The 15,427-nt window shown below is 45.5% G+C and overlaps 1 protein-coding gene across 1 annotated transcript in view; it reads right to left on the minus strand.

Annotated features, from left to right (window-relative positions):
* Positions 1-15,427, minus strand: part of DSCAM (DS cell adhesion molecule) — a 690,454-nt gene that overhangs the window by 131,670 nt on the left and 543,357 nt on the right. The window contains exons 15-16 of the mRNA XM_059889928.1: positions 13,921-14,088; positions 3,993-4,063 (exon numbers count right to left, since the gene is read on the minus strand). Of these exons, the coding sequence (XP_059745911.1) occupies positions 3,993-4,063; positions 13,921-14,088 (239 nt within the window). The remainder of the gene's footprint in view (positions 1-3,992; positions 4,064-13,920; positions 14,089-15,427) is intronic.

Consider the following 15,427-nt stretch of genomic DNA (forward strand, 5'->3'; position numbering starts at 1 on the left):
AGAAGTCCATGTGTTTACTTAACAAATGTTTACTGTGCTGCTACTGGAAACATAAAGAACAACAAAACATGCCCTCTCCCCTCACAGAGCCTGTGGTCTAGTTAATTGTAAGAGATTGAGAGAATAGCCCTATGTTATGTGGATGATCAAGACATTTTGAAATTGGTTTGGATTTTTCTTCTCTCATTATAGGGGAAGAGGTTAAACTTATCAATATGAGAAGGGCTAACAATTGCTTAAATATTTGTCAGGCATGTTGGTCATCGGGATTTTTAATAAAAATGCTGAAAATCCAACTCTAGAACCAATTGATTACTTCATAAAAGAAATGCAAATTTTGTAATTTTTCACAGCCTAAGGAGAGAGTTAAAAATTAAAGTGAGGGCTTAAAAATTAAGTAAAACTAATTCCAAGGCAGCTCTTGAATTTCCTCTGACTGCGGAAGCAAGGAGGTCGACTTAATGCCCAGTTATGTCGAGGTTAATTTTACAATCTGGAAAGAAAGTGGTAGTAGGTAAAAGTGGACGGGTTACTTTATTTCCTTTAACTTTGCTGGGGCTAGTTACATTTATAACATGAGGCTGGAAGGTGCTGAAAGGTTTGTTGAACCTTTCCATGCACAAGCACAATCTTGGCATTTTACATACATTAGCACATCTATTGCTTATAAGCCCAGCCAGCAAAGTCAGATAGCCAAGAGAGGGGTGGGGGGGTGGGGTGGGGGGGTTGGGGGGGCTCCACTGGACAGTCAGGAGCCCTCAGATCTTGGGAAATTCCCTGCCACCTTGGGTATGTGCTCAGTCACTCAGTTGTATCTGACTCTTTGTGACTCCATGGGCTGTAGCTCACCAGGCTCTTCTGTCCATGGGATTCTCTAGGCAAGAATACTGGAGTGGGTTGCCATTTCTTTCTCCAGGTGATCTTCCTGACCCAGGGATCGAATGGGTGTCTCTTGCATCTCCTGCACTGGCAGGCAGATTCTTTACTGCTGCACTGGATGTAGAAGTCAAGTGGCATCTGCTGTTTATTATAGCGCTGCTATGAAGGTCATTAGCAATAAGGCAATTTTGTTCTTAAATGACAAACTAAGCCATTTCCCCCTGGAAGAGTTCATCTCTGAAATATAGACTAGGTTGTAATGATGCCTTGATTTGTTGGGATTAGGGAGATAAGGCACTCTATAGAGTTAAAAGTATTTTTCAGATTGTTGCTGTTGTTTGGTCGCTAAGTTGTATCCAACTCTTTGCAACCCCATGGAGGCTGGAGCCTGGCAGGCTCCTCTGTCCATTGGATTTTCTTCATCTTCCATCATACAGACAAGTTCTTGGGCATCTTCCTGTGTGCTTACCGTTGACCTTCAGGAGGTTTAATGTCTAAACTGGATATATTCCTCCCTAAAGCCTAGAGCTGTTCTTTCCTCTGAGGAACTAGCACATCTTCAGCTAATACAATGTCTCTCTTTTTCTTTCCTTCCTTCTTTCTCCTCCTTTCCAGTTAGCCTCTTTTATTAAGATTTTTTTTTTCTTTTTTGATGTGGACCATTTTTAAAGTCTTTTTAAAATTTCTTACAATGTTGTTTCTGTTTTTTTAAGCTTTGGTTTTTTGGCTGTGCAGCATATGGGATCTCAGCTCCCTGAGCAGCAATTGAACCGGTAGGTACCCCCTGCATTGGAAGGTGAAGTCTTAACCACAGGACTGCCAGGGGAAGTCCCTCCTATCAGCCTCTTTACACAAAATGTAAATCTGGAGCTTTGATACCATAAAATCAAGGCTTATTTTATGCAACACACGGTACTTTGGATCACTTAGTATCGCCTACAGTTAGATTGAATTGGTGACACACTTGCATGACACAATCAGGCCAGTGTGAAATGACAGCTCCGCGGGCAGCCCCTCCTCCACTCAGTGGTTCAATCACCACGTCTCTGTCTGCAGCCCGCCACCCTGGACTAAATCAAGGTTCCATGAATAGGACAGTGCGGCTGGTTTCGTCTAATGCAGGCAAGGCCTCCTTTCAAAAGCCCACAACTCGTTCATTCTTTTGACATTCAGAAGACATTTAACTGCAATCTACTGACTTTTCCTGCTGCTTCTCTATAGAGACAGTAGGGATACAATACCTTTTCAAGCCTCTGAAGTTTCTATTTTTAGTTATAAGAGCTCTGAGGACAGACACTTCTCTCCTGCAGGACAGAGAAAGCTCTAGGGCCTGCTGTAATAGCTGGTCTTTTCAGTGGCAAAATGCAAGAGAATGCGGCGGGCTGGTGGGGGAAAGTTCCCAAGCTTGAACGCAAGACAGAGTGAGTCAGCATTCGCTTTGCAGCAGGGCCGGGCTGTGTGGGGGGCTGGGGCCTGCTGAGCGCCTTTCATCACAAGGCAAGTGATGCTCACGGCTGGCGGATGTCCTCACAAAGACCCTCGGCCCCCTCCCACCCGGCTCGGCCTGCCTTGTCTGAGCAGTTGAACAGACAGTGTGCTGCCCACAGGGATGACAGCTCAGGGGCCAAGCCTGTAAAAAGCCCACACAAAGGGGCTGGCCCCACTGATGTGTGTTTACATCCAAGGTGGTGTCCATCCCAGCCTGAAAATCCTTTATTAGTAGTAGTGGTATAGAGGCTAGTCATTTGATGAAACAGCTGATGCTAGAAGAAAAGAAAAAGAAACACAGCAAGAGGTGCAATGGATGAGGTTTTTCAGGGGGACGAGAGGTTGTGTGGGTTAAAGACCTCACTGCGGCTCTTACCTTCGCTAAGGGAGAACACAGGCAAGAGGGTGAGGAAAGCGGGAAGAAGCAAAGGAGAAAAGTGCAAAGTGCAACACCAGAAACCAGAAGCGGAAAAGGAAGTGCAGCTTTGCAGACTTTCTGACCCAGCCACGGCATTCTAGATAAAGTGGAATCGGAAGGAAGGTGGTCAGCTCCAAGGTCACACAGAGGGCGTGACTAATTAACCAAGCCGATTCATCCACCCCCTAAATGACTGTAGGCTCCCAGGGGCAGCGCTGCCAGCATGCTAGTTTGTGATGAGTTCAGGCCAGAATCTCGGTCAACGCTGCTTCCTTCAATGAGAGTTTGGCTGTGAAAACCATGTATGCCAGAGGAAGCAGCATGCCGAGTGGTGTGGTTGTTTGCACTGTGGCCCAGACTTTCCGTCCCAGCAGCTGGCAATGAGCTCACTGGCAGGCAGTCGATATCTGCTGGCCATGCCGGGGGACCACTGCCTCAGCCAGCAGCTGGCCCAGCGCTCCCCTCCCTGGGCATGCTCAAGGCCACTGCCAGCTAGGGGCACAACCAGGACGGCTCTCCTCTTTGCCACCTGGCAAACTGTCTACCACACAGTCCGTGATTTGGCCTTTAGGAAGAGGAATTAGGAAATGTTTCCACGGGGATGAATTTCATGAGTGTGGTCATGCCTGTTTTCGATTTGTATGAAGACCAGCACTCAGGATCCAATCATGATTCAGAGACTGAAAACATGGTCCAACAACTACAATCTGTAGATACAGAATCTGCCATAAATACAAAGATTGGATTTTAGTAAAAAAGGTATCTAGTCTAACTTTGCAAAACAAAAGTTTCCTACATGTGAGTGAATCACTTGCTGTACACCGGAAATGAACACAACATTATAAATGAACTACGTGTGCCTGCTCATTGCTTCAGGCATGTCTGACTCTTTGTGACCCCATGGACTGTAGCCCACCAGGCTCCTCTGTCCATGGGATTCTCCAGGCAAGAATACTGGAGTGGGTTGCCATACCCTCCTCCAGGGGATCTTTCCAATCCAGGGATCGAACCCATGTCTTCTACATCGCAAGTGGATTCTTTACTGCTGAGCCACCGGGGAAGCCCAGGAAATCAACCATACTCCAGTATAAAATAAAAGTTAAAAAAGTGTGCATGCCTTGGCCTCATAATACTTAATGTGAGTGAAGGCTCCCCACCCCACCCCCACGGAGAAAGTGCCAGGAGGATGCGTGCTCGCTGGGTTTACCTTCCAGGTGACCCTGATGCTCTGGGAAGAGATGGGCTCCAGGTGGACTTCCTGAGGTGGGCCGTCAGGAGCTGGAAAGACCAAAACCCACAGGTCAGTTAGAGATGGGTTCCAGTGTGGACTGAAACCCATGTAACAGGACTCAGGGCCAGAAGAAGCGCCACAGCAGCTTTCGTGGGAAAATCCATTTTGCTGAATCACTGTGCACAACATTCACCCGTGCTCACTCACTCCTAGAAAAAGTGAATTTTGACACACATCTTTGTATTCTTTCTCACCTTGTCTTTGACAACTTGATGAATAAACCATAAGTTAACACACCAGTAAAACAGAAAGTGGTGAAACATTTCTTTGATCAAAGTCTATGGTGGCTACGAAGATCGCTCTGGTTCTTTTGGAGACTCTGTTTAGTGATGTGCATTGGAGCACCTCAGGAGACTCAAACTACCTGGGGAGGGAGAAAAAGGATTCTTCTGCCTCTGATTCTCTTTGATGGTTTTAGTTCTCCACTCTTTCCAAGAGAAAACTTACTAACTGGGGCAGTAGCCACAGAGGGCAGATTGGAGTGAAAGAAAAAAAAAAAAAAAGCATGCAATCCACACCAACTTATATCCAGTGGTTATAGGGGTGCCAATCGCCTGCCATGCACAGTCGATCACTCTGTACTAGGAATCTACCCTGCATTACATACACAGTGCAAAGCTTAGAGGAGACGGCCTTGTCCAGCAGGAGTTTGCAGTCTGATCAGAACAATGGGCTGAGCACACGGAAGCTGAGATTATAACACAGCACATACTCAAGTGTCTTCAGAGAAGTGGAAGCAAAAGGGAACCCAGGGGTCAGCAGGGAGAGACCCCACTGGGTGACCACATATTGTTGGGAAGATAGCTTTACAACCACTGCTGAGCTGTGAATGGGCCATTTCTGTGGATGTGGAGATGCCAGTTTGCAGAAAAGTGAGGAGCACTGGGAGATGAGAAATCAAAAATAGGGACCAGAAACAAGACTGAAGGTTTGGAAAGAAGAGGAAGGGGAAAGAATAAAGTCAATTTAGCGGAAATGTGTTTTCCATTTAACCGAGAAAGAAGTTTTGAGTGATGTCACAATGCAGCGGCTAAGTTGATGGGCGCTGGAATCTTTCTGCCTGAGTTCAAATTCTGGCTCCCTTGCTTAGTAACTTGGAGGTGTTTTGCAGGTGACAATTTTTCTGCACCTTGGTTTCCTTCTCCATATAATGGGATGATAGAATGTATGTCTGGGTTATGATGCTTAGAACATACAAGCAGTAATGATGATTATTCTCACTGGGTGTTTTTATGGAGCACATCAAAGGAGAAATTCAAATCGCAAAAAGGAAAGGTATACTTGAAAGAACAAGGTCCCAGGAGATTAGCAAGAGGACAGAGCAAGAGGGGAGGTGTTGGAGAGAGGGGGCCATAAGGCAAGCACCTCTGGGATGAGAGGAGGAGAACGCAGTGGGCAGGGAAGCAGGGTGAGTGAACACCCAGGTATACTTGCTCCTTGAAGAAAGCAGGTTCAAATCCGATTGTCTCTCTTCTCACCAAAATCATAAGGTACAAAGTCAGGGGAAGAGTGGTGGGTGCCAGGAACACAATAGAGGCTTGGACTGTTGCAGTAGCCTGTGGAAAAGGGTGTACCCGGTGCCTGAGAGCACTGACCCACCAGTAGGGGCAATTTCACTGATGAGGATAATGTGCAATAGAACCGTCACCCTGTCTCAACTGAGGCTTTATGAGACCACTGATGCATGCAGGAGAAATGCCATTGGGGGAACTGGGGATAAACAGTGGCAACAGGTGGGAAGAAGTGGGTGCTGGGATTGGTACTAAGTTCCCTGGTGGTTCAGACAGTAAAGAATCTGCCTGCAATGCAGGAGACTCAGGAGTTCAATTCAACTGAATGCAGGTTCAGTCACTGGGAGAAGGAAATAGCAACCCACTCCAGTATTCTTGCTTGGGAAATTCCATGGACAGAAGAGCCTGGTGGGCTACAATCCATGGGGTTGCAAAGAGTCGGACACTACTGAACGACTAACACTTTCTTTTTCACTTTCATTCCACAGTCGGAGATGGCGGGAATGGGGGAGAATGTTAACCCAAGGGGGCGAAGAAAGGAAGCCAGTTTTCCAGGAAAGATGCTTCATTGCATGTTAGGAATATATATGTGAAGAGAAGAGGGGCTATTGTCCGGAGGTGTCTGCTCAGCAGCTGGAAACATTTACAAGAAGCCGGTAGACAGTTGGGCCTGCAGGCTGCTGCCTTCTGCTCGGAAGCTCTCCCAGGAATCTACTCACCAGGTCTCTGACCTCACTGGGGACACAGCCTCTGTCCCTGAACCACCCCCTCCAGCCCAGCAACGATGCCTGGCACCAGCTTTCCATTCTGTTCCTACACATGAGTTCTGGTCTTCACTTTACCTCTTTAAAGAGGATGTGGCAGCCTTCAGAGCTTCAGACTTTTCGTCCCTCACATTAACTTTGCACATCTGTGTCCTGCCTTCCTCTGCAGTTTCCATGCACCCCCACTTCCCTGCACCCCGCGTCCCAGCCACGTCCACCTTCGCAGGGGAAACCTAAACACGACTGCCCCCTGGGCAGGTCGGAGCCGCCTTTTCCCTCCACCAGTTTCCTGCCTGGGCCTACGAGCACTCCTCCGGCTTGGGAACCTGTCACAGCAGGCTCGGGCGTGCATCTGCATATCAGTCTTTCCCTCTTTTCCTAACAGACTCAATCAAAGCTGTGTGGTCTTAGGAACCAAGTCTAGAGTGAGTCCTTGCTTTGATCAGTGCAGCGCTGTGTGGATGCTGAAACCCAGAGCACTCCTCTCTCTCCCTAGCAGGTCACGGGGACAGTGAGTTTTCTGGGGGGTCCTGCAGCCTCTTGGATTTATTGATTCTTCAGTGCAAAGACAATGCTAATGCTGAAGCTAATTTCTATACTCAGGGTGAGGGGCTTCCCATGTTGCACTAGTAGTAAAGAAAACCAGCCCTTTCTGCAGGAATATGTCCACATCAGATGCAATGAAAGCACATCGAAGAGATTTCTCTTAAACATGGAGAAGTTCTGTGATCAGCGAGAAGTACGTGGTGCATGCATAAAAATCCTTGAAAAAAATTATTTTGAGGTCTGATGGCTACACTGAGGCTTGATTATTTTAATTTAATTGTGCAAAGTCAGACTGAACAAGGAGCCTGCTGGTTAGGAATCGGAGGCGGTGCAGAGTACCTCCCATTCCGGATTCTTTGTCCTTCGTTGTAGCCTTTTCAAGGGGTTGGCTGGCAATAGTCAGCTGTCATTTTCTTGTTGAGATATATTCATAATCAAAAACAAAGTCACTAGGAGAGTGTTTAAAAATGCTCTTGATTCTATCAGAAAACATTAAGTGTGAACATGGGGCATTTGGCTTTTTCAGTCTGGTCTTGCATTTTAAGAAGTTCCCCTGTGAAGTGGTCTGGGGACATGGGATAATCCCTGTATCCAGGACAGACCTGACATAGTGTTTTTTTTTTTTTTTTGGCTCCATAACATAGAATGTGGGATCTTACTTCCCCGACTGGGGATGGAACCCACATCCCCTGCTTTGGAAGCATGGAGTCTTAACCACTGGACCACCGGGGAAGTTTCGCGTGTGTGTGTATGTATGCTCGGTCTCTTGCCAGGCTCCTCTGTCCATGGGATTCTCCAGGAAAGAATACTGGAGTGGGTGGCCATTTCCTCCTCCATGGGGTCTTCCTGACCCAGGGACCAAACCTCCATCTCTTTCACGTCTCCTGCATTGGCAGCCAGGTTCTTTACCGCTTGCATCAGCTGGGAAGCCTGAAGTCCCAGAGACCTGACAGTTTATAAGAATACAAAGCTTTTTTGGCTTAGTCTATCAAGACTTCTGTGGTTTGTTAGTAATTTATTTATTAGTCTGCTTAGTCTCTGACGTGAAAGGATTCAGATCTCTCCTCTCTTAAAATACAGTCATAGGATCTATATTAAAGGCAGAGACTGAAAGAATTTTACACACATTAGAGCTTTGCCCAATATAATTAGGAAGAGCTTTTGTTTGGGTGCTGAATTTTCTACTTTAAGTTTCTAAAACATTCTAAGACAAGCACTTTAAAAATGACATAAAAAATGATGCTGGAGAAGAAAATGGCAACCCACTCCAGTATTCTTGCCTTGGAAATCCCACAGACAGAGGAGCCTGGTGGCCTACAGTCCATGGGGTCACAAAAGAGTCAAACAAGACTGAGTGACTAAACAACAAATAAATCAACTATGCTTCAATAAAATACAATTTTAAAAAATGATATAAAAAATTAGTCTGCTTCCAGAATTTTAGTGTTTCCTTACAATGCCTAGGCTGTAATTTTTTTTTTTCATGGATCCTCATCTCATTGCAAAAGGACAATTTCATAAAATTAGAATCCAAGGCAGACTGAATTCCCAATGCTGACATGATTGAAGACTAACCATTGAAGACTAACCACTGCTTTAACTAAATTTGAAAATTGTGTTGACATTTAACATTTAAGAATTCATTTAACAGTCTTGAATTGAAATTGCACTAAAACTAGAAAGGATAATTTTTTCTTCTGTTTTTTTAAACCAGAATATTTACCTTATTCCTACAGGAAGAGCAGGCTAGAGGTAAGAATTATTGATGAATGTGATTTTCCGAAATATATAGTTGCTGCATTTTTTTAATAGAAACTGAAACTATTCAATTTGTAAAAGAGTAATAAATGAGGACTATATTTACAGTTCCTAATGTTTATTCTAGGCAAGGCTATGTCCTGCCTGCATACTTAGTCCTGTCTGACTTGTGACTCCATAGACTGTAGCCCTCCAGGCTCCTTTGTCCATGGGATTTCTCAGGCAAAAATACTAAAGCGGATTGCCAATTCCTTTTCCAAGGGGTCTTCCCAACCCAGGGATCGAACCTGTGTTGCTGGTATCTCCTGCATTGCAGGAGGATTCTTTACTGCTGAGCCACAGGTAAAGCCCATGACAAGTGCAAATTTCTGTGAAAAATGATAATTCTTTACCACTAGCGCCACCTAGGAAGCCCACTAATTCCGTTTGGCTGAAAATACAAGGTGGGCAGGCCCTTCCAGTCAAACCCATGGTGGCCCCCGGTCATCTCCGGTCTGGACGTCTGTTTTTGGTCCTTCCCACAAAGGCAGGACAAGCCGATTTGTTCATTGTTGTGTCTCGGACACCCAGAACAGCACGTGGCACATAATACATGCTGAATGAATAATAATTTAAAGGAGTAAGCTATTTATTTGATAAATAGTCACTAAATGAATTCATCCTCTCCCCATTTAGGTATCAACTGTTCTTCAATTTATTTGGTTCTTACTAAATTCTGTCTTGGTCTCCTATGCCCAAAGAATGTTCTTTCTGCTCACCCAGGCTACTTCTCTTTTTTTTTGGCCATACCAGGCAGCTTGAAGGATCTTAGTTCCTCTGCCAGGGATTGAACCTGTGCCCTGGAAATGAGTGTCCTTTCCTAACCTCTTGATGCCAGGGAATTCCCCAGGCTCCTTCTGTCAGAGATGAGCATGTTGTTGTAGACTCTGTCGTCGTGTCTCAGTCCTCCTTTGCCCATTTTTACACCCTGGTCTCTGCCCAATTTTGGACCTGGCACATGGTAGACCCTTGGCAAATTCTCCAATGAAGAACCAGAGATAGAAGTTCAGGAGTGCCTCTCACCGGGTGACTCAGCCCAGCCCCATAAGCAGATAAGACCCAAGCCTCTGGATGAAGCCAGGAGACAGCTACGTGGAGAAGAAAGTAATTTGACAGCAGAGGGGAGGCATTGCACTAGAGCGTGACGCTTGACCTGCTGTTCAAGGGAGAGGACAGAAGAGGAGGCATAGACCTCAGGGGGCTCCAGACGCGGGCAGGAGCAGCTCACACGAGGAGGCGGTGGCAGAAGGGAGGGTCATCACTGCTCGGGCCACGAGAAGCCTGGTGTAGTTTCAAGGTAGTAATGGGGTAGGGGAGACCTGGGCCTACACCTTACGGGCTCCTTTCCTCAGCAAGTGGGCGGTGAGAGGCAGCCTTGGGTGCCCTAGACTTGGGCACTTGCATGCATGCTAAGTTGATTCAGTTGTGTCTGACTCTTTGTGACCCTATGAACTGGAGCCCGCCAAGCTCCTCTGTCCATGGGATTCTCCAGGCAAGGAAACTAGAGTGGGTTGCCATGCCCTCCTCCAGGAGATCTTCCCCATGCAAGAATCGAACCTGCATCTCTGGTGTCTAACCTGTGTCTCTTGGATTGACAGGCAGATTCTTTACCACTAGCGCCACCTGGGAACCCCTTGGGCACTGCATCACCATAAAAAATGAGTGGGTCTATGGCTTCTAGAAGCTTCCATCTGGGGATTCTCACTGCTTAAGTGATGAACTCATTTCTTTAGGGAAAGACGTCTGTAGGGCTGGAAAAGATTCTCTCAAGATGGCTGCGGCTTCCGAAAGAGGTGCCTTTAGGGATCCTCCCAGAGGTGGCAGGAACAAGCTCTATCACCCCAAGCAGAGCTGGAGAGGGGGCTTTGGTTAGGAGAATGCCCTCCTTTCTACGTGAGTCACACATAAGAAAATGGCTCTCTGATTTCAGTCATGCAAACCTATGCAGCAAGACAAGGCAAGTTCTGGTTTGCAGCTTTTCTTTGCTCATGCCTGACCTTCCCTCACATTCTCCCTTAGCTAGTTTGAAGAGAGAATGATGAGTTGTGGGGCTGCCTGGTGAAACCCCAACTGTCAGCTCAGGAGCCAAAGCAGGGGGTGGGGCTCTGTGTCCATCTGTCTGCAGAGATGCCTGAGTGGGCTGCACACACGTGACCGGTGACCAGGAGTAGCTGTTCATCTGACCTCCTTGGCTGGAGAGAGAGAAGCACTGCCATGGCAACGGCCAGCTACAGGGAGATCACAGAGGAGACGGCAGAAAAAAAGCCACATCACCTGCATCGGTCATGGCGATGGGGAAAAAGGTGCAAAATGCACCATTGGAAACCATCCCTGCCTTGAGAAGGCCGTGGAGGTGGGCAGAGTCAGAAAAGTGGCTCAAAGGAAGGAGAAGGCTCAGCCCTGATCCAAAGCTTTCATTTTGGGGGTGACTTATTCTCCCTAAATCCCCAGCATGATGAAATTCCAGGAAGTGAGTGTGTTGTTTACATCAATATTTAAATAAGATTCTATTTTTGTAGGAGCTTATTAACACTCATTTCCTACTTATTTTAGAACCATGCAAAGTACTTTCAGAAATTAGGGTTTTTTCCAATTACCCAACATGTTTGTGGTGAGGAGTAGAAAGACATCATTAAGTGAATCTTGCAGATGAGAAATCACACAGAGAGAGTTTCCAAGCATTAGAAGTGGCTCGCCCTCAGACTAAAGCACAAAGCTATCCTGTCTCCCACCCTTGAAAATGATGTTTCAAGAACTGATGTATTCCAGAGTTGAAAAATGAATATATAGGTGCAGTTCAGGAAAAACAATAAATGTTAACCTGTTTCCTTGAGGACAATGTTGACTGTGCATAACAAAGGAGTTAGATTTTGGCATTTGCTTTCATCCAGCAATCCTACTTCTTGGAATTTAACACAAAACATATTGTTGGAAATGGCAAAAGATATATCACAGGATATATCATATCATGCTCATCATAGTAGTGTTTATGATAATGAAAACTTGAAGAGAAATGCAAATCAAAGCTACAATGAGATGTTACTTCATACCAGTCAGAATGGCCTCAAGATGTCTACAAATAATAAATGTTGGAGAGGGTGTGGAGTAAAGAGAACCCTCCTACACTGTTGGTGGGAATGTAAGTTGATGCAGACACTATGGAAAGCGGTAGGGTTGTCGCTTACAAAACTAAAGAATAGAGTTGCCATATGATCCAGAATCCTCCTCACTCCTGGAAATATATCTGGAAAAGATTAAAACTCTAATTTGAAAAGATACACGCACCCCAGTGACCATAGCAGCACTATTTACAATAGCCAAGACATGGAAGCAACCGAAATGTCCATCAACAGAGGAATGGATAAAGAAGAGGTGTTGCATACACAAATGGGATATTACTCAGTCATAAAAAGGAACAAAATAATGCCATTTACAGCACCATGGATGGACCCAGAGATTATTATACCAAGTGAAGTAAGTCAGACAGAGACAGATATTGCTTATATGTGGAATCTAAACATGATACAGATTAACTTATTTACCAACAGAAACAAGCTCACAGACATAGAAAAAAACTTACAGTTACAAAAAGGAAGAGAGGAGGGGAGGTAAATTATGAGTTTGGGGTTCACAGATACATACTACTATGTGTAAAATAGCCAAACAATAAAGACCTACTATATAGCATAGGAAATATTCTCAATATCTTGTCATAAACTATAATGGAAATGAATATATATGTATATATGCCTATATGTAACTGAATCAATTTGTTGTTCACTTGAAATCAGCACAACATTATACATCAACTGTACTTCAATTAAAGAAAATAACGGACATACAAGAAATGGTGGATGGCAGGATTACAAATTTTAGGAAGTCTTTAAGAGATATAGATGAATGATGTCTATTCAAAGTGCAATTAGTGAGGGTAACAGAGAAGTGAGCCTTCACTGGTGGCTCAGTGGTAAAGAACCCGTTTGCAATGCAGGAGACACTGCTTTGATCCCTGGGTTGGGAAGATCCCCTAGAGAAAGAAATGGCAACCCACTCAAGTATTCTTGCCTGGGAAACCCCCTAGACAGAGGAGGCTGGCAGGCTATAGTCCATGGAGTCTCAAAGAGTCACACAGTACTTAGCGACTAAACAATGACGACAAAACAGAGAAGGAACAGAGTCAAGAACAACTGCAGTTGGAAGATGCAGCGACCTCTTGTGGAAGCTTCATCATTTGGCTATGATCTCCTTAATCTTGGAGACGGAAAACAAAGGTCTGCCCAAGCTTCCACTTTCCCTGCAGCAGTTGGGGGTGGCTGATCAGTTTTGAGTGTGGGCAGGAAAAGAAAATCTAGGTTTGGGCCTGGATACTCTTTCGCCCCCCCACCACCCCTCCTCCCCCGCCCAAGATGAGCCAGGCTGTGGTTCTTTCCCTTCCCTTCTGCAGAGAAGCCCTAGGGCAGCTCGCTTCCTTCTCTTCTGTAAGAGGCCGGCTGGCAGGTGGCGTCCACTGCCCAATTGCCTAAGTCCTCTGCAACCAGATTATTGCCACCACAGGTGACCACGAGCAAACTTCTGTATCAAAGGCTGTGTGTCTGTGTCTGTGTGGGTGAGTGTACATGCATGCATGTGTGATGAATAATTTAGTGTGTGATATCCATGTATCCATCAATAACTCTAGGTGGTAGGATCGTGTGCGCTGTTTTGTCTTCAAAATGCCTATCTCAGTCTTCGACATTTTCAACATAACATGAAATACTTTGTCATAGGAAAAATCAGCAGTACCATTGATGATGGAAATATTGTTGTTTCCAGTCAATAAAATTATCTGTACTGCCTTCTCCCAGTTCCCAAACAGAGAATATTCTAGCTGTTTTCTAGTTAAGTGATCCTTCCTCCCCTGACTGCACAGGGACTTGGGCAAGACAGGCTCTCAGCTCTCCTGTCAACCTGGATTCCACGCATCCAGACAAAAGGGCTGTAAGAACAGCATGGTTCTTTAAATCTCACCAGATCATTAGCCTCATATGTCTTCTTTTAAGTCTTGGGTGTGAGAACCTTGACCTGAGTCCTGTTTGAAGAACAGTGCCTTCAAAGTAGGCAGAGAGTGCTGTCTGTGTTTTTGATGGGCGTGGAGCTCCAGAGAGTGTTCATCACGGCTGTGACTTTGCATTAACCATCTGAGCCCCGTCAGCCTGCTCCCTGAGGCCCCCTGCCCATCAGACATACCTGCCTCATCCGCGGTGATGGACAGCTCGTTGCTAGGCTCACTCTTGCCAATCCGGTTCTTGGCGTACATGCGGATGCTGTAGGTGGAGGAAGGGTGGATGTCAATGATGGTGGCCGAGTTCAGCTGAGGGGAAACGTCTTTGGTTCTCTGAGCAGAATCCCAGGAGTCTTTTGGGTTTTGTTTTTCAAAAAAGAAGAGATAGAGACATGAGTTTTTTCCCTCTGCTGTTGAAAGTTCACAAGTAGGAATTTTTTTAAGAAAGAAAAAAAGTTACAACTCAAAGTGAATTCTCAATGCAATGCTGCCACTATTCTGGTGGGCTAGCCATCAGAGGGGATGCAAAACTAAACATTCAACACCCACATTGTGGGGTACAGGGCTGCAGGCAGCTTGTTTCAGGGAGTTTTGTCCGAGGCAACACAACAGACTCCTTGGCAGAAATCACAGAGGAGAATAGAAGCGGGGGAAGCTTATGCCAATAAAGTGAAAAACAGCTACTTCCAAACACTCATGGTACAAGATGATTAAAAAAAAAAAAAAGTATGGTTTGAGCAGCTCTCCACCCAAAAGAAAAAAATCCCTAGTTCTTAAAGGTATTTGAAAACCAGCAAAGCCTTTAGCCGTATCAGACCCCTTGTTCTCCAAAAAGGAGGGTGGTAAAAATGAAATACTAAAAAACTAATCTCAGTCTCCCTCATAAGCACTGGTCATAAAGTGTACTTCTCAGTTTTAAGTTTTGAAATCATTGTTGTCTCCAACCCTTTACTGTAGGAATTATTTTCAACCACAGCTAATTTTAAGGACAGGGCATGCCTTCTGCAAAGAGTTGTCATTGAATCCATGATGGTGTGCACCTGCTGGCTTTTGGGCTTCAACCAATGATGAGCACATCGATGAATAGTTCTTATTTCAGAAAGAGTTTGAGCAGGTGCTGATTGGGATTAAGAGGGGTCAACAGATGATTGTGGTTGTGGAAGTACCAAGATGCCCCCGAGATAGTGGCAGAGAGAATGCATGCATACTCTCACGCCACCCTGCCCATCCCAGGATGCTCTTGCATTTGCTCTGCTGAGCTCATCAGACTTATAAGAATTGCACCTAGGGTCTGAGTTTCCTGCTGAATTCTAAGCCCTGTGGGGGCACAGACCATGCTGGCCATGTTTAATGCTGTGGGCCCAGTGCTCACACAGAGCTTGGCAAATAATAAAGGCATATTTCCTAGATGAAGAAATATACGGCAAATAGACCTCTGGGTCCTGGGAATGACCCCACACCCTTTTCCACATGAATGATGGCCATGGCAGTTCCAAGGGCTGCTCTGACCAAAGATCATTGCAAGTGCAAGAGATTTCCTGGACTTGTAGGAGGAATATGTGGCTTCAAGTCTTCCTCTGAGGGCTCTTACAGGGAATGGAGTATATAGAAACTAGCTACTGGTATTTCCTGAAAGCAGCAGTACCTTTTGAGTCCAACTGATTGAAGGAGAAGGGCATGACAGAGAAAGAG

Source organism: Bos taurus, chromosome 1 (genome assembly GCF_002263795.3).
Source record: "Bos taurus isolate L1 Dominette 01449 registration number 42190680 breed Hereford chromosome 1, ARS-UCD2.0, whole genome shotgun sequence".
NCBI lineage: Eukaryota > Metazoa > Chordata > Mammalia > Artiodactyla > Bovidae > Bos > Bos taurus.